This window comes from Passer montanus, unplaced genomic scaffold (assembly GCF_014805655.1).
Source record: "Passer montanus isolate IOZ18808 unplaced genomic scaffold, ASM1480565v1 scaffold109, whole genome shotgun sequence".
NCBI classification, from domain to species: domain Eukaryota; kingdom Metazoa; phylum Chordata; class Aves; order Passeriformes; family Passeridae; genus Passer; species Passer montanus.
Window position 1 is genome coordinate 841,209 of NW_024357502.1, and position 20,334 is coordinate 861,542.

Genomic DNA, 20,334 nt, shown 5'->3' on the forward strand with positions numbered 1-20,334 from the left:
CCCCGTTCCCATTCCCGCTCCCGTTCCCGTTCCCGATCCCTATCTCGATCCCATTCCCGTTCCCGATCTCGATCCCGATCCCGATCCCGATCCCGTTCCCATTCCCGTTCCCGATCCCGATCCCGTTCCCGATCCCGATCCCGATCCCGATCCCGATCCCGATCCCGATCCCGATCCCGATCCCGATCCCGATCCCGATCCCGACCCCGATCCCGCTCCCGATCCCGATCCCGACCCCGATCCCGATCCCGCTCCCGACCCCGCTCCCGGTGCCCGCTCCATCCCGGAACCCAGCGGAGGGGGCGTGGGAACGCGCCTGCCCACGTGACCCGCCCCATTCATGCCCCCGCCGCTTTGTGAATGGCCGCTCCGAGCGCGCGGGGAGCGCCGCCGGCTCTGATTGGTCGGTGCCGGCGGGTTGGGCCCGCCGCGCGCTCGAGGGGGCGTGGTCGGAGCGGGGCGCCCCCTTGCGGCCGCTGTGAGGGCGTGCGGCTTCCATGAGGGAGCGGCGGGACCGGGACCGGGAAAAGGAACGGGAATGGGACCGGGAATGAGCCCGGGACCGGGAAAAGGAACGGGAATGGGACCGGGAATGAGCCCGGGACCGGGAACAGCCACGGCACCGGCATCGGAACCAGCAACGAGCGCCAACAGGACCAGGTCTGGTAATGCGGCTGCGTCCCTGGAGCGCCGGGCCTCGCCTGCCCACAGCGCGGCCGCCCTTGGCCTTTTCTCCGTTACGTTTTTTCAATGCACTTTTCACCATATTTTTCGAATACTTTTAAATCAAAAAATTTAATCCTTTTGAAAATATATGTGTATATTTTTTTTTTTCTCCCCGCAGGGGTAAATTCCCTTTTATTGTGCCTGCCCAGCCTTGTCCCCACCTGCTGGAGCCCGGGACCGGGAAAAGGAACGGGAATGGGACCGGGAATGAGCCCGGGACCGGGAACAGCCACGGCACCGGCATCGGAACCAGCAACGAGCGCCAACAGGACCAGGTCTGGTAATGCGGCTGCGTCCCTGGAGCGCCGGGCCTCGCCTGCCCACAGCGCGGCCGCCCTTGGCCTTTTCTCCGTTACGTTTTTTCAATGCACTTTTCACCATATTTTTCGAATATTTTTAAATAAAAAAATTTAATCCTTTTGAAAATATATATGTATATTTTTTTTTTTCTCCCCGCAGGGGTAAATTCCCTTTTATTGTGCCTGCCCAGCCTTGTCCCCACCTGCTGGGCACCAAGGCCTTCCCTCCCCTTTTCCCTCTGCAATCCCAAATTTTTTGGCATCCAGCACTGGTACTTTGCTAGGGAATAAAAGCCCGCTCCGATCACAAAAAGCCCTAAAATCCTTTTTAAAAATAAACACCTCTGTGCACGAAGGTGCAGACAAATTTCAGGGAGGGTTTTTCCAAGGAATACCTGGTTTGTATGGAAGGAGCTGGCAGCAGGGCTGGGATTCCCAGCTGTTCAGTGCCAGGCCAGATGGTGCCAGGCAGGTAATGGAGTGGGATTTCACTCCATCAAGCAGCTCCAGACTGGGCTGGAACCCTCCAGCACTCTAATAAAGCATTAAAAATTCATGGCATGGCAAAAACCCAAGAGCGCTATTTGTTTTGCTAAAGCAAATCTTACACATTCGGCGAAATTAAGATCATCAGCAAAAAAAAAAAAAAAGACAGCAAATGTGTATTTTTTTCACAAGTAGCTTCTTGATGGCAGAACTTGCTTCAGTCACTGCCAGTTCCCCCGTTCCCAGTTTGGCAGCTCCAGTCTCCTGCATCCATCAGGATTGCTGCCCTGGCACCCACAGGAGCTGGGCCAGCTGGGAATGGGCAGCGTTTGCTGGACTGCCCTTCCAGCAGCCCAGTGCTCCATCGGGACATTCCTGAGCCCTGCAAGGGTTCCACGGGACTTGGAATTGCCTCTGGAAGGTGTTCCTGCCCAGGTAGGAGTTGGAATGGGATGGGCTTTGAGGTGGCTCCCAAGCCAAGCCATTCTGTGGCTCTAGGCAGGAGGGAGGGTTGAGAAAGGATTTTTAGTTTTAGCTGCTAAAAGTTGCTCCTGATAAATTAAATATTTTTTAAAAATTAAAAATCAGTGGGAGGGAGCTGGAGCTGGAGACCTGAGAAATGATGATGGAATCCCAGGATAGTTTGGTTGAGGAGGGATCTTGAAAACATCTCATCCCACGGCAGGGACACCTCATAGCTGCTGGCCTGGGGCACTGCCAGGGTTGCAGGGGCACCAACAGCTGCTCTGGGAATGCCATCCCAGCCCTGCCCAGGCCAGCACTGCGTGTCCCCAAGGGCCACAGCCAGGGGCCTGGGAATGCCTCAGGGACGGGGACTGCAGCCCTGCCCTGGGAGGTTCCTTGCAGGGGCAGCCACAGCTGCTCTGGGAATGCCATCCCAGCCCTGCCCAGGCCAGCACTGCGTGTCCCCAAGGGCCACAGCCAGGGGCCTGGGAATGCCTCAGGGACGGGGACTGCAGCCCTGCCCTGGGAGGTTCCAGGCTCGGTTGTGGCAGTGACACCGAAAATCCAGAGGGGACTGAGGGGCATTCCCTCAGGGGGATCACGTTCCAGAGGGAAACGCCACCCAGGGCAGTGGGAATGTGTGGAGCTGGCACTGCCCTGCTGTGACACTGTCCTGCTGTGACACTGCCCTGTGACACTGCCCCGCTGTGACACTGCCCCGTGACACTGCCCTGTGACACTGCCCTGTGACACTGCCATGCTGTGACACTGCCCTGTGACACTGCCCTGTGACACTGCCCCGCTGTGACACTGCCCTGTGACACTGCCCTGTGACACTGCCCTGCTGTGACACTGCCCCGCTGTGACACTGCCCTGTGACACTGCCCTGTGACACTGCCATGCTGTGACACTGCCCTGTGACACTGCCCCCCTGTGACACTGCCAGCGCTCCTTGGACAGGAACCTCGGGATTCCAGGGGCTCAGGAGTGCTCTGGCCCTGTTTGATCCTTCCTTTGCGCTGGTAATTCCCGGATTTTGGCTGAACCCGTGATTGCAGTGGGAGATGCTTTCCTCAATGGCGCTGCAGAGAGCAGATTTCAGCCTGGCCTGGCCTCGTGCCCGCCTCTCACTGCTGCATAGAGGGAAGAGAGCACGGAGCCACCTGGAAAATCCAGCAGGGAGGAGGGAAAAGCAAGGAGAAAAGGCAGGAGACCTTGCAGGAGTTGACCAAACCACAGCACAAAATGAAAACCCCAAATAAACACGACAAGCAAGAGGTTGTGAAGTTAAAAACGAAAAAGGAAATAAATTCTGATAATTGTGTTGCTCCAGGGATTTGGGACAGCTGCTCCTGGCTTTGGGAAGCCATGGACAGAGGCTGATTGTTGAACCAGAAAGGAACTTGCACACGAGGTTTCTCCAGCCCTCTGACCCATCACATTGATTTTTTAGGAAGTTTTGGCCCACTGGGGAAGTTCTGGACGCCTGGCAAACACTGAGATCAGTAATTAAAAGGGGGAGATTTTAAAGCATGACCAGGCTGTTGTCAGCTCCATAAAACCCAATTATATGGAGCTTCATTAGGAGGAAATTAAGGCAACATCAAAGGGTTAATGGCAGCCAGAAGGGTTTAAGGCCAACAGAGTCTGTCAGGCAAAGCCAATCTCATTTTTTGGGATTATGAACCATCTTTGCTACACCCGTGTTGGCCTTGCCTGATGATTTGATTAATAAATTCCAACAATACCCATTCAGCATGGCTATGGCAGGGACTGGGGAGAAGAAATAAATAAATCAACTTCTTGTGGACAGGCTCTCAAACGGGACAAAGTTTGTGTGGCAGCAAATAATGAGGACAAATCCCAGGCAGACGCCAGCAATGAATGTTCATGTGAAGGTGACAAATGCTAGAGTCTGGGGACAAAGAGTGGAGCTTTTCTTATGGAATGGAACAATTTATCCTGGGCAGAGCTGGAGGTGGTGGTGGGGAATCAGCTGGACATGAGGCTGGGGTGACACTGTGCCCAGCAGGGCTGTGGCTCAGGGTGACACTGTGCCCAGCAGGGCTATGGCTCAGGGTGACACTGTGCCCAGCAGGGCTGGTGGCCCCGGGTGACACTGTGCCCAGCAGGGCTGTGGTTCAGGGTGACACTGTGCCCAGCAGGGCTGGTGGCTCAGGGTGACACTGTGCCCAGCAGGGCTGTGGCTCAGGGTGACACTGTGCCCAGCAGGGCTGTGGCTCAGGGTGACACTGTGCCCAGCAGGGCTGGTGGCCCCGGGTGACACTGTGCCCAGCGGGGCTGGTGGCTCAGGGTGACACTGGTGCTGGTGGCCACACCAGGTCAGAAGGAGCAGATGGATGGGGTTCCCTCTGGATTTTGGTTTTGGGACCATTTGGTTTCTGTTCCTTGCCACTCCCGTCCTGGGCTCACCCTCAGCAGCAGCAGGGGTGGAGGGGGGATTGTGCCCAGGTGAGACCCCACCTGCAGAGCTGCCCCAGCCCCGGGGAGGACGTGGAGCTGCTGCAGCCAGACCAGGCAGGAACCCAAAGATGTTTTGAGGGTCAGAACAAAACATGTGAGCATCAAAACACCTCTGCTCTGGAGCCAGGCTGCGAAAGCTGGGGCTGTTCACCTGCAGAGGAGCCAGGGAGAACTTACTGCAGCCTTCCCCAGTGCCAAAAAAGAGAGAGCAACTTTTAATGTGGGCAGATGGTGCTAGGACAAGGGAAATGTTTTAGACTGAAAGAGGACTGATTCAGGTGGGATCTTGGCAAGGAATTCCTGGCTGGGCAGGAATTCCCAGATTGGCTGTGGCTGCCCCTGGATCCCTGGCAGTGCCCAAGGCCAGGCTGGATCCACCTGGGACAGTGGGAGGTGTCCCTGGTATGGCAGGGCATGGAATGGGACGGGCTTTAAGGTCCTTCCCAACTCGACCGATTCAGTGATTTTAAATTCTGTCTCTGTGAATTCAAATTCCCGTCTCTGTGAATTTAAATCCTCACTTCTGTGATCTTAAATTCCCACCTCTGTGCCCAAGTCCTTTGTCCCACGATCTCCTGGGCTGAGCAGCCTCCTCGCAGCAGATCCAGTTCCTGACATCCTCAGTTGTGGCAGCCCCTGCCGAGCTCTGGGAGCTGGAGCTGGTCCTGGTGTGGGTCCGTGCTGTGGTCGAACCCATCACGGATCGTCAGCCCCGCTCCCTCCCGGCTGTTTAAAGCCCTTTACCGATCCCAGGGAGAACCTCCGCCTGCAGGAACACTGGCTCAGTCCCCACAGCGCTAACCCCGCTAATTTCAGTGGTGGCAGTCATTGATAACAGTCCCCAGGTGTCACCGCGGAGCCGCTGCGGTTGGATTCCCGTGGGAATTCCAGGGGACGGATTCCCATGGCCGCAGGCAGCTCCCGGCAGGGCTGAGCTCCGGATCTGTCACCGCTGGGCTGCTGCTCGCAGGGGAATTCCTGCAGGGAATGTCCTGTGCTGCCAGGGGAGAGTGCTGGGGGGATGCAGAGAGCTCCAGCCCTCCCTCCCCAGGGACTGTCCCTGTGGAGTCTCCAGAGCTGCTGTGGAGGCTCTGCAGCGCTTCCCCGGGAACAGCTCCCAATCCAGCCCCAGACCAGGATCCACTCTGCCTGCGATTTTCACCTCCCTCCCACTGCTGATGTGTCTCTTTGATTCTTGATCCTAGGAAAACTTCTACAGATCCCCACAGTGACACTGGCAGGGGACACATCTCCTCCCTGGTGCCACATTCAGAGTGACACCGTGCTTGGGAATCAGTGGGGACAGTTGTGAGCTCCGTGTGAACAGAAAGAGGTGGAGCAGGAGTGTGGTGAGGAGCGGCTGAGGGAGCTGGGAAGGGGCTGCAGAATCCCTGAGGGAGCTGGGAAGGGGCTCAGCCTGGAGCAGAGGAGGCTCAGGGGCCCTTGTGGCTCTGCACAGCTCCTGCCAGGAGGGGACAGCTGGGGGGGTCGGGATCTGCTCCAGGGAACAGGGGCAGGAGCAGAGGGAACGGCCACAGGGGAGCCTCAGGGTGGGCACTGGGGACATTCCTGATGGAAAGGGCAGGGGTGGAGTGCCCATCCCTGGGGGATTTCAGAGCCCTGTGGCTGTGGCACTTGGGGACAGGGGCAGTGGTGGCACTGCTGGGCATGGTTGGACTCTGTGATCTTAAAGACCTTTTCCAGCCTTAATGACTCTGAGTTTTCACCAGGCTCTCCTCACTCCACCTGTGCTGTTCCAGTCCTGGAGCCTCATTCTGGGGAGTTCTTTTATTCCTTTCTCATTTCATTACGTGACAATAGAAGTGTCCCTGCCCTGGGCAGGGAGGTTGGAATGAGATGATCTCTAGGGTCCCTTCCAAGCCCCCCCATTCCATGATTCCACGTTATTTACACCAGCAGCGTTCCACCCTCACAGGCAGGGCTGAGGGAGGCGCAGGTGTGCTCACACAACTGAGGATTTTATTTATATCTCAGAAGGTGAAACAACAAAAGCAAAGGCAGAGCCCTCGGTGGTGCCACAATCTGGGATTCCCGCTCTCCATCCCGCTGTGGCATTCCCGTGCAAGGACAGCACCTGATAAGGTGTGCTGGGAACAGGACATTCCGGCGCTGTTTTCCCAAAAAAACCTGATAACAGCAACAACCAGCTGCTCCCAAAGGGAGCCACATCGGCAGCGAGGAGACCTTGGCACCCAGGGGCTTAGTGGCTCTCCCGACTTTGGGCAGCGGGTTTGTCACAGAGCCTGGACACCCTGACCCTGAAAGAGACCCGTGGGAGCTCCTGAGCTTCGGGGTTAACTCCAGCAGGTTTGTCACAGAGCGTGGAAGATTCCTGAAACAGACCCGTGGGAGCTCCTGAGCTTCGGGGTCAATTTCAAGTTGCTTTGCAGTTAATTTCAAGGGTTTGTCACACAGCCCGGACACCCTGACTCGTGAAACAGACCCGTGGGAGCTCCTGAGCTTTGGGGTTAATTTCAACCAGCAGGTTTGTCACAGAACCTGCACAGACCCCTGAAACAGACCCGTGGGAGCTCCTGAACTTTGGGGTTAATTTCAATGGTTTGTCACAGAACCTGCACAGACCCCTGAAACAGACCCGTGGGAGCTCCTGAGCTTTGGGGTTAATTTCAAGTCGCTTTGCAGTTAATTTCAAGGGTTTGTCAGAGAGCTCAGACTCCTGAAACAGGCAGGGCTGCACAAGCCGGAGTTCCCGAGCTTTGGGGTAAAATGCCGGAGCTGCACCTTCCTCGGCTGTGGGGAAAGGAAGGGGGGACACACGGCCGGGAGTTTGGGATTAAAGGGAGGCTGTGCCCTCCAAAACCTGGAGAGGGAAAACCCGTAAAGTGTCCCTTTATCCGAATAAAGCTGCAGGCCTCTCTGTCTCCTTTATGGACACCAGTTTTCCCAGCGGGATTTTCCGCACTCTTTGGGACCGCACTCACCTCTGCATCGTTTGTGGGGCTGAGGGACAGGGTGGGGCAGGAGGAGCAGGGACACGGGCTCTTTCCTGCTGGGATGTCACCATGGTGTCACTGCCGTGGGGCTGTGTCCTGTCAGGGGGAGGACATGGGGACAATGCCACGGGCTATGTCCTCTCATGGAGCAGGACACGGGGACAATGCCATGGAGCTCTGTCCTCTCACGGGGAGGAAACGCGGACAGTGCCACGGGGCTGTGTCCCTTAAGGAGGTGTCCAAGCCATGGGGTACAACACGAGGCAGTGCCATGGGCTGTGTCCTCTCACGGGGGAGGACACAGGGACAGTGCCATGGGCTGTGTCCTCTCCTGGGCACAACACGGGGACAGTGCCACGGGGCTGTATCATTCAGAGCTGCCCAAGCCATGTGGCTCTGTCCTCACGGCGGGGACACGGGCTGTGTCCCCTTCTCGGGCACGGCACCCTCCCCACCATCTCCCTCCGGCTCCCGCGGCCCCGGGGCCGCCCGGCTCGCTCCGTCCCTCCGTCCGTCCGTCCGTCCGTCCCTCCCGGCGCTGCCCGGCCTACATCTCCCGTGGTTCCCGGCGCGGCCGCGCCCCTCCCGCACTACATGTCCCGTGGCGCCGCGCGCGGCGGAGCGGGGCCGGGCCGAGCAGCCCCGGCGGTGCCGCTGGCGGCCGGGCCGGGCGGGGCCGCGCAGGTGGAGCGGCCGCACATCCATGGAGCGGCCGAAGATGGCGGAGCTGGAGAGCCTGGAGACGGCGGCGGAGCACGAGCGGATCCTGCGCGAGATCGAGAGCACGGACACGGCCTGCATCGGCCCCACGCTCAGGTGCGGCGGGCGCGCCGCGCCTCACGGCGGAGCGCGGCGGGACATGGGGGTGCTGCCGGCGTCTCCGCGGGCACGGCGCTCGTGCCCTTTGCCAGCCGGTGCCACCGTGCCGCTCGGGGCCCCCCGGGCTGCTGGGGCTCCTTTGTTCTCGGCAGCGGCTGGCCCCGGTGCCCGGCGGGGCTCGCCCCGTCCCCGCCGTTCTCGGGGGGTTCGCTCTGGGAGCTCAGCTCTGGCCCCGGTGCGGTGTTCGCGTTAACCTGCGTGTGGCGAGGAGCCGCCCGATTTCCCCCAAAACGTGGTTGTTTTGGGTCACTTATCCCCATCCGTGCGCTGTCGTGTCCCGCTGTACCGGGTCAGCATCGCTGCGCTGGGATAATTTATCCCTCTTTGTAATTGACCGTCCCTCCCCGCCCCGGAGTGCCGCAGAAGTTCTGCCCGGACTCGGTGCCCCCCTCGGGCGCGCTGTGTGCGATGCCCGCTGCCTTCGGGCTGCTCCCGGTGCTCGGGGGCACTTCCAGCTCCTCCCGACCGGCAGCGCCGCGGAAATCTGCGAAACGCTGGGGTCAGAATGCCAGCAGGATGCTGCGTTATCTCCGAGCTCGCCTCGCCCCGGGCTCGGTGCCTGCCCAGGGGATTTGGGGTTCCAGCTGCTCCGCGTCAGCCCCAGCTGCGGAGGGCTGGAGGCGTTTCTGTGCCTCCGATTTCCCACTTGGAGCAGCCTGGAGCAGCTCCCGGGGCGTCTTTCCAAAGGCTCGGAGCTCTGGGACTTGCAGTGATGCTGCAGCGCTGGCACGGAGCTGGGCAGGGAAAGTTTGGGGTTTGTGGAGCCAGCAGAGCTCTGGGTTCCTTCCAGCATTGCCATTCCCTCGTTCCAGCACTGCCCATTCCCTCGTTCCGGTATTGTCCATTCCCTCATTGCCCATTCCAGCATTGCCATTCCCTCATTCCAGCATTGTCCATTCCAGCACTGCCCATTCCGTCGTTCCGGTATTGTCCATTCCCTCATTGCCCATTCCCTCATTTTCCCTCGTTCCAGCTTTGCCCATTCCCTGGTTCCAGCTTTGCCCATTCCCTCATTCCAGCATTGCCCATTCCCTCATTTTCCCTCATCCCCTCATTGCCCATCCCCTCATTGCCCATTCCCTCATTTTCCCTCGTTCCAGCATTCCCTCATTCCAGCATTCCCCATTCCCTCATTCCAGCACTCCCTGATTCCAGCACTGTCCATTCCCTGATTCCAGCTTTGCCCATTTCCTAGTTCCAGCATTGCCCATTCCTTATTCCAGCATTGCCCATTCCCTGGTTCCAGCACTGCCCATTCCCTCATTTTCCCTCATTCCAGCACTGCCCATTCCCTCCTTTATTTGGAATTCTGGCACTTTTCTTCCCGGAGTTGTCCCGTGAAGCTCCTCAAGGTAACCTGAGCAGTGGGAATGGGATTTATTATTCTGCCAGAACTGGTTTGGATGGGTGGGAGCTGCCACGCTGAGGAGTGTGGGTGGTTTTTTTCCATTTCAGAGGACAAAAAGTGCAGCTGATCTCGTTTCTTGGTATTAAAGTCAGCTCAGGAGTGGGGTTTGATGTGGAGCTTTGCATTCCCACAGGAGAAACACCTGGAGTGTCCGGGCTGGGAGAGGCTGGGGTTTATTAATTGCAATTAATGATCAGCAAGGATGGCAGAGTTAAACTGGCCCGGCTCAGGGTAAACACCAGACAGGAAGAGAGGATGGTGGAAACTTTTATTTGTTTAATAAAGGTGACTCATTTCTTGTGGGCATCATGGAATAACTGTGTGTCCAGGAGCCAGGCTGGCTTCCCTTCTGGAACAGCATTCCCAGAGCTCAGCTCCGGGCCAGGCTGGGCTGCTGGGCTTGGCTTTGCAGAGCTGGGCTTTTCTTGGTGCAGAGCTGGGCTTTTCTTGGTGCAGAACTGGCCTTTTATCCATTCCTTTGGTTTGCAGAACTGGGCTTTTATTGGTGCAGGATTGGGATTTTTATTGGTGCAGAATTGGGATTTTTATTGGTGCAGAACTGGGATTTTATTGGTGCAAAACTGGGCTTTTATTGATGCAGAATTGGGCTTTTATTGATGCAGAATTGGGATTTTTATTGGTGCAAAACTGGGATTTTATTGATGAAAAACTGGGCTTTTATCACTTCTTTGGTTTGCAGAACTGGGCTTTTATCAGTTCCTTTGGTTTGCAGAACTGGACTTATATTGCTGCAGAATTGGGATTTTTATCAATTCCTTTGGTTTCCAGAATTGGATTTTTATTGGTTCTTTTAGGTTTGTAGAATTGGCCTTTTATTGATGCAGAATTGGGATTTTATTGATGAGAGCTGGGCTTTTATTGATGCAGAATTGGGCTTTTATTGGTGCAGAGCTGGGCTTTTATTGGTGCAGAATTGGGATTTTTATTGGTGCAGAACTGGGATTTTATTGATGCAAAACTGGGCTTTTATCACTTCTTTGGTTTGCAGAACTGGGCTTTTATCAGTTCCTTTGGTTTGCAGAACTGGACTTATATTGCTGCAGAATTGGGATTTTTATCAATTCCTTTGGTTTACAGAATTGGATTTTTATTGGTTCTTTTAGGTTTCCAGAATTGGCCTTTTATTGATGCAGAATTGGGATTTTATTGATGCAGAATTGGGTTTTTATCACTTCCTTTGGTTTGCAGAACTGGGCTTTTATTGATACAGAATTGGGATTTTATTGCTGCAGAACTGGGCTTTTATCCATTCCTTTGGTTTGCAGAACTGGACTTATATTGCTGCAGAATTGGGATTTTTATCAATTCCTTTGGTTTACAGAATTGGATTTTTATTGGCTCTTTTAGGTTTCCAGAATTGGGCTTTTATTGGTGCAGAATTAGGATTTTATTGATGCAGAATTGGGATTTTATTGATGCAGAATTGGGTTTTTATCACTTCCTTTGGTTTGCAGAACTGGGCTTTTATTGATACAGAATTGGGATTTTATTGCTGCAGAACTGGGCTTTTATCCATTCCTTTGGTTTGCAGAATTAGGATTTTATTGATGCAGAATTGGGATTTTATCAGTTCATTTGGTTTGCAGAATTGGTGTGTGTTTTTTTTTGGTTTGTTTGTTTTTTTTTTTTTTTTTTTTTTTTTTTTTTTAATGTGGTTCCTTTGGTTTGCAGAATTGGGCTTTTATTGATTCCTTTGGTTTGCAGATTTGGGCTTTTATCGCTTCCTGACCCCTTTGGTGTGCAGAATTGGCATTTTATTGGGTTTTTTTGTTTCCAGAATTGGGTTTTTATTGGTTCCTTTGCTTTGCAGAATTGGACTTTTATCAATTCCTGATCCCCCTCTTTTGCAGAGTTGGGCTTTTATTGGTTCCTTTGATTGCAGATTTGGCATTTTATTGGTGCAGAATTGGGTTTTATGAGTTCCTGTCCCCTTTGGTGTGCAGAATTGGCATTTTCTAGGTGCAGAATTGGGTTTTTATCTGTTCCTGTCCCCCTTGGTGTGCGCAATTAGCATTTTCTAGGTGCAGAATTTGGTTTTTATTGGTTCCTGACCCCTTTGGTGTGCAGAATTGGCATTTTCTAGGTGCAGAATTGGGTGGGCTTTTCTTGGTGCAGAGCTGGGCTTTTCTTGGTGCAGAGCTGGGCTTTTCTTGGTGCAGAGCTGGGCTTTTCTTGGTGCAGAACTGGCCTTTTATCCATTCCTTTGGTTTGCAGAACTGGGCTTTTATTGGTGCAGGATTGGGCTTTTCTTGGTGCAGAGCTGGGCTTTTATTGATGCAGAATTGGGCTTTTATTGGTGCAGAGCTGGGCTTTTATTGATGCAGAATTGGGCTTTTATTGGTGCAGAGCTGGGCTTTTATTGGTGCAGAATTGGGATTTTTATTGGTGCAGAACTGGGATTTTATTGATGCAAAACTGGGCTTTTATCACTTCTTTGGTTTGCAGAACTGGGCTTTTATCAGTTCCTTTGGTTTGCAGAACTGGACTTATATTGCTGCAGAATTGGGATTTTTATCAATTCCTTTGGTTTACAGAATTGGATTTTTATTGGTTCTTTTAGGTTTCCAGAATTGGCCTTTTATTGATGCAGAATTGGGATTTTATTGATGCAGAATTGGGTTTTTATCACTTCCTTTGGTTTGCAGAACTGGGCTTTTATTGATACAGAATTGGGATTTTATTGCTGCAGAACTGGGCTTTTATCCATTCCTTTGGTTTGCAGAATTAGGATTTTATTGATGCAGAATTGGGATTTTATCAGTTCATTTGGTTTGCAGAATTGGTGTGTGTTTTTTTTTGGTTTGTTTGTTTTTTTTTTTTTTTTTTTTTTTTTTTTTTTTTTTTTTTTTTTTTTTTTTTTTTTGCAGAATTGGGTTTTTATTGGTTCCTTTAGTTTTCCAGAATTGGGCTTTTATCAATCCTGTTGGTTTGCGGAATGGGGTTTTTACAGGTTCCTTTGTACAATTGGGTTTTTATGAGTTCCTGACCCCTTTGGTGTGCAGATTTGGTGTTTTATAGGTGCAGAATTGGGCTTTCATGAATTCCTGACCCTCTTGATTTGCAAAGTTGTGCTTTTTTTTTGGTGCAGAATTGGATTTTTATCCGTTCCTGATCCCTTTGGTTTGTAGAATTAGACTTTGAATGGGGCAGAATTGGGCTTTTATCGCTTCCTGACCCCTTTGGTGTGCAGAATTGGCATTTTCTAGGGATTTTTTTGTTTCCAGAATTGGGTTTTTATTGGTTCCTTTGCTTTGCAGAATTGGACTTTTATCAATTCCTGATCCCCCTCTTTTGCAGAGTTGGGCTTTTATTGGTTCCTTTGATTGCAGATTTGGCATTTTATTGGTGCAGAATTGGGTTTTTATGAGTTCCTGGTCCCCTTTGGTGTGCAGAATTGGCATTTTCTAGGTGCAGAATTGGGCTTTTCTGGGTTCCTGACCCCCTTGGTGTGCAGAATTGGCATTTTCTAGGTGCAGAATTGGGTTTTTATCTGTTCCTGTCCCCCTTGGTGTGCGCAATTAGCATTTTCTAGGTGCAGAATTTGGTTTTTATTGGTTCCTGACCCCTTTGGTGTGCAGAATTGGCATTTTCTAGGTGCAGAATTGGGCTTTTCTGGGTTCCTGACCCCCTTGGTGTGCAGAATTGTGCTTTTTTTGGTGCACAATTGGGTTTTTACGAGTTCCTGTCCCCTTTGGTGTGCAGAATTGGCATTTTATTGTTGCAGAGTTGGTTTTTTATTGGTTCCCGACCCTCTTGGTGTGCAGAATTGGCATTTTCTAGCTGCAGAATTTGGTTTTTATTGGTTCCTGTACCCATTGGTGTGCACAATTAGCATTTTCTAGGTGCACAATTGGGGTTTTATGAGTTCCTGTCCCCCTTGGTGTGCACAATTAGCATTTTCTAGGTGCAGAATTGGGTTTTTATCTGTTCCTGTCCCCCTCCGTGTGCACAATTAGCATTTTCTAGGTGCACAATTGGGGTTTTATGAGTTCCTGTCCCCCTTGGTGTGCAGAATTGGCATTTTCTAGCTGGTCCCCTTTGGTGTGCAGAATTGGCATTTTATTGGTGCAGAATTGGGTCTTTATTGGTTCCCGACCCTCTTGGTGTGCAGAATTGTGCTTTTTTTTGGTGCAGAATTGGGTTTTTATGAGTTCCTGTTCCCATTGGTGTGCAGAATTGGCATTTTATTGTTGCAGAATTGGGTTTTTATTGGTTCCTGACCCCCTTGGTGTGCACAATTAGCATTTTCTAGGTGCAGAATTGGGTTTTTATTGGTTCCTGACCCCTTTGGTGTGTAGAATTGGCATTTTATTGTTGCAGAATTGGGCTTTTAATGGTTCCTGTCCGCCTTGGTGTGCACAATTAGCATTTTCTAGGTGCAGAATTGGGTTTTTATCTGTTCCTGTCCCCCTTGGGGACATTCCCAGGGCTGGATAGGAGCTGAGGGTCCAGCCCCTGATCTGGGGGGGTGGCTTGGGTCCCTGCCAGCGGGGTGGCACATGCCAGGGGCACTGACTGCTGCCAGGAGGGGACTCCTTGGGGTCCCTGCCAGCCCTGCTGCTGTGGGGGGAGCAGCCCGGCCCTCCTGGGGACGGGAACTGGGGACCTGCTGGGGGCACTGGGGACCCTGCTGGGGGAATTTGGGACCCCAGTGGGGGGCACTGGGAGCCCTCTGGGGGAATTGGGGACCCCAGTAGGGGGCACTGGGGACCCAGTTGGAGGACACTGGGACCATGCTGGGGGAATTGGGGACTCCAGTGGGGGAATGGGACCTGCTGGGGGACACTGGGGACCCCAGTGGGGCACTGGGAGCCCTCTGGGGGAATTGGGGACCTGCTGGGGGGCACTGGGAGCCCTCTGGGGACATTGGGGACCTGCTGGGGGGCACTGGGGACCCTGCTGGGGGAATTGGGGACCTGCTGGGGGGCACTGAGGACCCTGCTGGAGGACACTGGGACCATGCTGGGGGAATTGGGGACTCCAGTGGGGGAATGGGACCTGCTGGGGGACACTGGGGACCCCAGTGGGGCACTGGGAGCCCTCTGGGGGAATTGGGGACCTGCTGGGGGGCACTGGGAGCCCTCTGGGGGCACTGAGGACCCCAATGGGGGGCACTGGGGACCCTGCTGGGGCACTGGGGACCCCAGTGGGGGAATTGGGGACCCCAGTGGGGCACTGGGAGCTCTCTGAGGGAATTGGGGACCCCAGTGGGGGGCACTGAGGACCCTGCTGGGGCGCTGGGGACCCCAGTGGGGGAATTGGGGACCCCAATAGAGCGCTGGGGACCCTGCTGGGGACATTGGGGGACCCGCTTAACACTGGGATTTTGCTGGGGGGCACTGGGACCCCACTGGGGGAGTACTGGGGACCCTGCAGGGGGAATTGGGGATCCTAATGGAGCACTGGGACCCCGCTGGGGCACTGGGGACTCTTGCTGGGGGAATTGGGACCCCAGGGAGGCACTGGGACCCCGTGCCAGGCTGTGGCATTTGCAGGCACGGAGCTCAGGGCGCCTTCCCTGCCCTTCAGCCTCTGCTAATTACCCCAGTGCTGCTAATTGCGCCTCTCACTGCCCTCTCTGCTCACACCTGGATTTCCAGAGGCATTTTGGGTCGTCTCTTTGGCTTTGGAACCTTCCCCTCATTCTGCAGGGGCAGAAAACCTTTCAGGGGAAGAGGAACTGATACCTGAGACCAGCCCTGGGCTGGCTGTGGTACCCGAGTGCTCTCAGCTTTATTGTGTTTAATTGAAGTTTGATGCTCCCCTCGAGCTGGGTTTTGTATTTAGAGATATTTAAAAAAAATTATATATATTTATATGTAAGATTATATAATTTATATACTTATATATAAATATATAGTAGATATATTTTATATAATTTAATATATTTACATATTTTAATATAAAATATATATAAAATATTTTAATTATTATATATTACAAAAAAATGTTTGTAATAAGAATATTTGAAGACCTTTCAGGGGAAGAGAAACTGATACTTGAGACCAGCCCTGGGCCGACTGTGGTACCCGAGTGCTCTCAGCTTTATTGTGTTTAATTGAAGTTTGATGCTCCTTCTGTCCCCTCGAGCTGCGTTTTGTAATTAAAAAATATAAAAATATATAATATATATTTATATGCAAGATTATATAATTTATGTACTTATATATAAATATATATTTTATATATTTTAATATAAAATACATATAGATATAGATATAAAATACTTTTGGTATTATATATTACAAAAAATGTTTACAATAAGAATGTTTGAAGACGTTTTAGGAGGAGAGAAACTGTAACTTCAAACCAGCCCTTGGCTGACTGTGGTACCCGAGTGCTCTCAGCTTTATTGTGTTTAATTGAAGTTTGATGCTCCTTCTGTCCCCTTGAGCTGGGTTTTGTATTTAGAGATATATTTATATATATAAAAATACATATTATATTTATAGGAAAAGTATATATTGTATATATTATATATAAATATATACTTTTTATATTTGTATATAAAAATAGATATATTTTTATATATCTTTATATATATTGATATATTTAAAATTACTTTAATATTATATATTACAGAAAAATGTTTTAAATAAAAGTGTTTGAAGACCTTCTAGGGGAAGAGAAACTTTCTAACTTGACACCAGCCCTTGGCTGACTGTGATACACAAGTGCTCTCATTTTTATGGTGTTTAATTAAAGTTTGATGCTCCTTCTGTCCCCTTGAGCTGGGTTTTGTATTTAGAGATATTAAAAAAAAATTATATGCAAGATTATATTAGTTGTATACTTATATATATAAAAATATATATATTTTATATTAAATATATAGATATGTAAAATATTTTTAGTATTATGTATTACAAAAAATTTTTGTTATAAAAGTGTTAGAAAAGCTTTTAGAGGAAGTAAAACTGTTTCTAACTTAAAACCAGCTCTTGGCTGACTGTGATCCCCAAGTGCTCTCATTTTTGTGTTCAGTTAAAGTTTGATGCTCCTTCTGTCCCCTTGAGCTGGCTGTTGTATTTAGAGATATATTGATATATATTTATATATTGACATATATTTATTTATATATATATATAGATTGATCTATTTAAAATATTTTTTAGTATTATATAGCAGAAAAAATGTTTATAATAAAAATGTTTGAAGGCCTTTTAGGGGAGAACCAGCTCTTGGCTGTGATACCCAAGTGCTCTCATTTCTATTATATTTCATTGAAATTTGTTGCTCTTTCTGTCCCCTTGAGCTGAGCTTTGCATTTATTTTTGTATTCTATATTACAAAAACCCGTTGATATTGTTTTTAATCAGTGCTGGCCTGAGGCATTGCAGCTCAGGTCACTGGTGAGATGGGTGGCAGTGGGGTTTCCTTATGGCACCCCATAAAATTGGGTAAAACCTCACCCATCTCCCTGGAACGTCAGGGCTGTCCCTGTAATAGCTGAATTTAAAGCAATTTAAAAGCCGTTTAAACAGTTTCAAAGCAGTTTATCTCATCTAGAAGCATTTTAAATCATTTAAAGCAGTTTTTATTTGCCCCCTGGGGCCGTTCTGCTGTCCTTCCTCCCCCGTGCTCCTCTGCAGTGTCCTTCTACACCTGGTGTCACCTCCTGGCTCAGCTGAGCCTGGATTAAATCACCTTTTCATCCTCTCTGCCTCAGCAAAGTTTATATTATTTTTTATCAGTGCTGGCCTGAGGCATTGCAGCTCAGGTCACTGGGTGAGATGGGTGGCAGTGGGGTTTCCTTATGGCACCCCATAAAATTGGGTAAAACCTCACCCATCTCCCTGGAACGTCAGGGCTGTCCCTGTAATAGCTGAATTTAAAGCAATTTAAAAGCCGTTTAAACAGTTTCAAAGCAGTTTATCTCATCTAGAAGCATTTTAAATCATTTAAAGCAGTTTTTATTTGCCCCCTGGGGACGTTCTGCTGTCCTTCCTCCCCCGTGCTCCTCTGCAGTGTCCTTCTACACCTGGTGTCACCTCCTGGCTCAGCTGAGCCTGGATTAAATCACCTTTTCATCCTCTCTGCCTCAGCAGCTCGAGCCTGAGAGCCCTGGGAACTCGGTGCAGGATTTTGAGCAGCCCTGGGAACTCAGTGCAGGATTTTGAGCAGCCCTGGGAAGTTGATGCAGGATTTTGAGCAGCCCTGGGAAGTTGATGCAGGATTTTGAGCAGCCCTGGGAACTCGGTGCAGGATTTTGAGCAGCCCTGGGAAGGTGATGCAGGATTCTTAGCAGCCCTGGGAACTCGGTGCAGGATTTTGAGCAGCCCTGGGAACTCGGTGCAGGATTTTGAGCAGCCCTGGGAACTCGGTGCAGGATTTTTGAGCAGCCTTTGGAACTCGGTGCAGGATTTTTGAGCAGCCTTTGGTAAATTCCAGGGGTTTTTAACCAGCGTTGGATGGGTTAAGGCAGCCCTGGGGGGGCACACATCTGTGCTCACCATGGTTTTGTGTCTTCTCGCTGCTTTTCCAGCAGGAATTGCCTCGGTTGCAGCAGGAATTGCCTCGGTTGCAGCAGGCATTGCCTCGGTTGCAGCAGGAATTGCTCCTTTCAGTGATTTCCTTGCCCTGGCAGCTCAGGTGTGGCTCCTGTCCCTGCACCTTGGCCTTCCCCTGCACTGCCAGCTGCTGGGAGGGCCCAGCGTTTATTTCCAGCTGATCCGTGTAATTCCCTGCCTGATTCCCTGGCTTTTTTGTCCACTTCCAACAATTTCCAGGTGATTTTTGTAATCCTCTGCCTGATTCTGTGACTTTTTTTGTCCTCTGGCAATGATTTCCAGGTGATTTTTGTAATCCTCTGCCTGATTCTGTGACTTTTGTGTCCCCTGGGAACAATTTCCAGGCGATTCTTGTAATTCCCTGCCTTTTTTGTCCTCTGGCAATGATTTCCAGATGATTCTTTTTATTCCCTGCCTGATTCCCTGGATTTTTTTGTCCTCTTTAAATGATTTCCAGGTGATTCTTCTTATTCCCTGCCTGATTCCCTGGCTCTTTTTGTAGTCTGGCAATGATTTCCAGGTGATTCTTGTAATTCCCTGCCTTTTTTTTGTCCTCTTTAAACAATTTCCAGGTGATTCTTTTTATTCCCTGCCCGATTCCATGACTTTTGTGTCCCCTGGCAATGATTTCCAGGTGATTCGTGATTCTTGTAATTCCCTGCTTTTTTTTTGTCCTCTTTAAACAATATCCAGGTGATTCTTTTTATTCCCTGTCTGATTTATATGGCTTTTTTGTCCTCTTCAAACAATTTCCAGGTGATTGTTGTAATTCCCTCCCTGATTCTCTGACTTTTCTGTCCCCTGGGAACAATTTCCAGGTGATTCTTTTTATTCCCTGTCTGATTTATATGGCTTTTTTTGTCCTCTTTAAACGACATCCAGGTGATTCCTGTAATTCCCTGCCTGATTCTGTGCCTTTTGTGTCCCCTGGCAATGATTTCCAGGTGATTCTTCTTATTCCCTGCCTGATTCCATGACTTCTGTGCCCCTGGAAACAATTTCTAGGTGATCCCTGTAATTCCCTGCCTGATTCTGTGCCTTTTTTGTCCTCTTTAAATGATTTCCAGGTGATTTTTGTAATCCTCTGCCTGATTCTTTGACTTTTGTGTCCCCTGGAAACAGTTTCAAAGTGATTCTTGTTATTCCCTGCCTTTTTTTTTGTCCTCTTTAAACGATATCCAGGTGATTCTTTTTATTCCCTGTCTGATTTATATGGCTTTTTTGTCCTCTTCAAACAATTTCCAGGTGATTGTTGTAATTCCCTCCCTGATTCTCTGACTTTTCTGTCCCCTGGGAACAATTTCCAGGTGATTCTTTTTATTCCCTGCCTTTTTTTTGTCCCCTGGCAATGATTTCCAGGTGATTCTTCGTATTCCCTGCCTGATTCCATGACTTTTGTGTCCCCTGGAAACAATTTCCAAGTCATTCTTCTTACTCCCTGCCTTTTTTTTGTCCCCTGGCAATGATTTCCAGGTGATTCCTGGAATTCCCTGCCTGATTCTGTGCCTTTTGTGTCCCCTGGCAATGATTTCCAGGTGATTCCTGGAATTCCCTGCCTGATTCTGTGCCTTTTGTGTCCCCTGGCGATGGTTTCCAGGTGATTCCTGGAATTCCCTGCCATTCCCTGGTTCCCGTGTCCTGTGCAAACGGCTCCTCCCGGGTTTTGCTCCCTCCCGGGTGCGTGTTTGCTTTCCAGGCTGTTCCTTGGGCTTGCTCCTGATAAAGCTCCAGCTTTATCAGTCCTGTTTGGTGCTTCCCAGCGCCCTGCAGGAAATCCCGGGATGGGAATGGGTCAGCCAGGCTGGGGTTTTCCAGAATCATGGAGATGTGGAATTCTGGGGTAGGAATTGGGTTTGCAGGGATCAGAGCAGCTCCTGAGTGGATTAAGCAGGGCTGGAATTGAGCTGAGCTCCCCAATTCCTGCTCAGCTCCTGGCCGTGGTGTTTTCCATGAGCCATTCCCTGCTTGGCACCTCCTGTGTCCAGCTGAGGCAGAGGAGCTCCAGGTCCTCATTCCTTGGGGTTTTTTTTAGGATTATGGGTCTTGTGTCTGGGATGTTTGACAGATCAGGGAATCCTGGA

General features: G+C 50.8%; 1 protein-coding gene across 6 annotated transcripts in view; it reads left to right on the top strand.

The window, feature by feature from the left end:
- The first annotated feature begins 8,058 nt into the window (after positions 1 to 8,058).
- The window catches only part of EXOC6B (exocyst complex component 6B), a 299,883-nt gene continuing 287,607 nt past the window's right edge, over positions 8,059 to 20,334 (top strand). For all 6 annotated transcript variants that reach the window (XM_039723879.1, XM_039723889.1, XM_039723905.1 and 3 more), the window contains exon 1: positions 8,059 to 8,251. In XM_039723879.1, the coding sequence (XP_039579813.1) occupies positions 8,139 to 8,251 (113 nt within the window). In that variant the 5' untranslated portion in view covers positions 8,059 to 8,138. The remainder of the gene's footprint in view (positions 8,252 to 20,334) is intronic.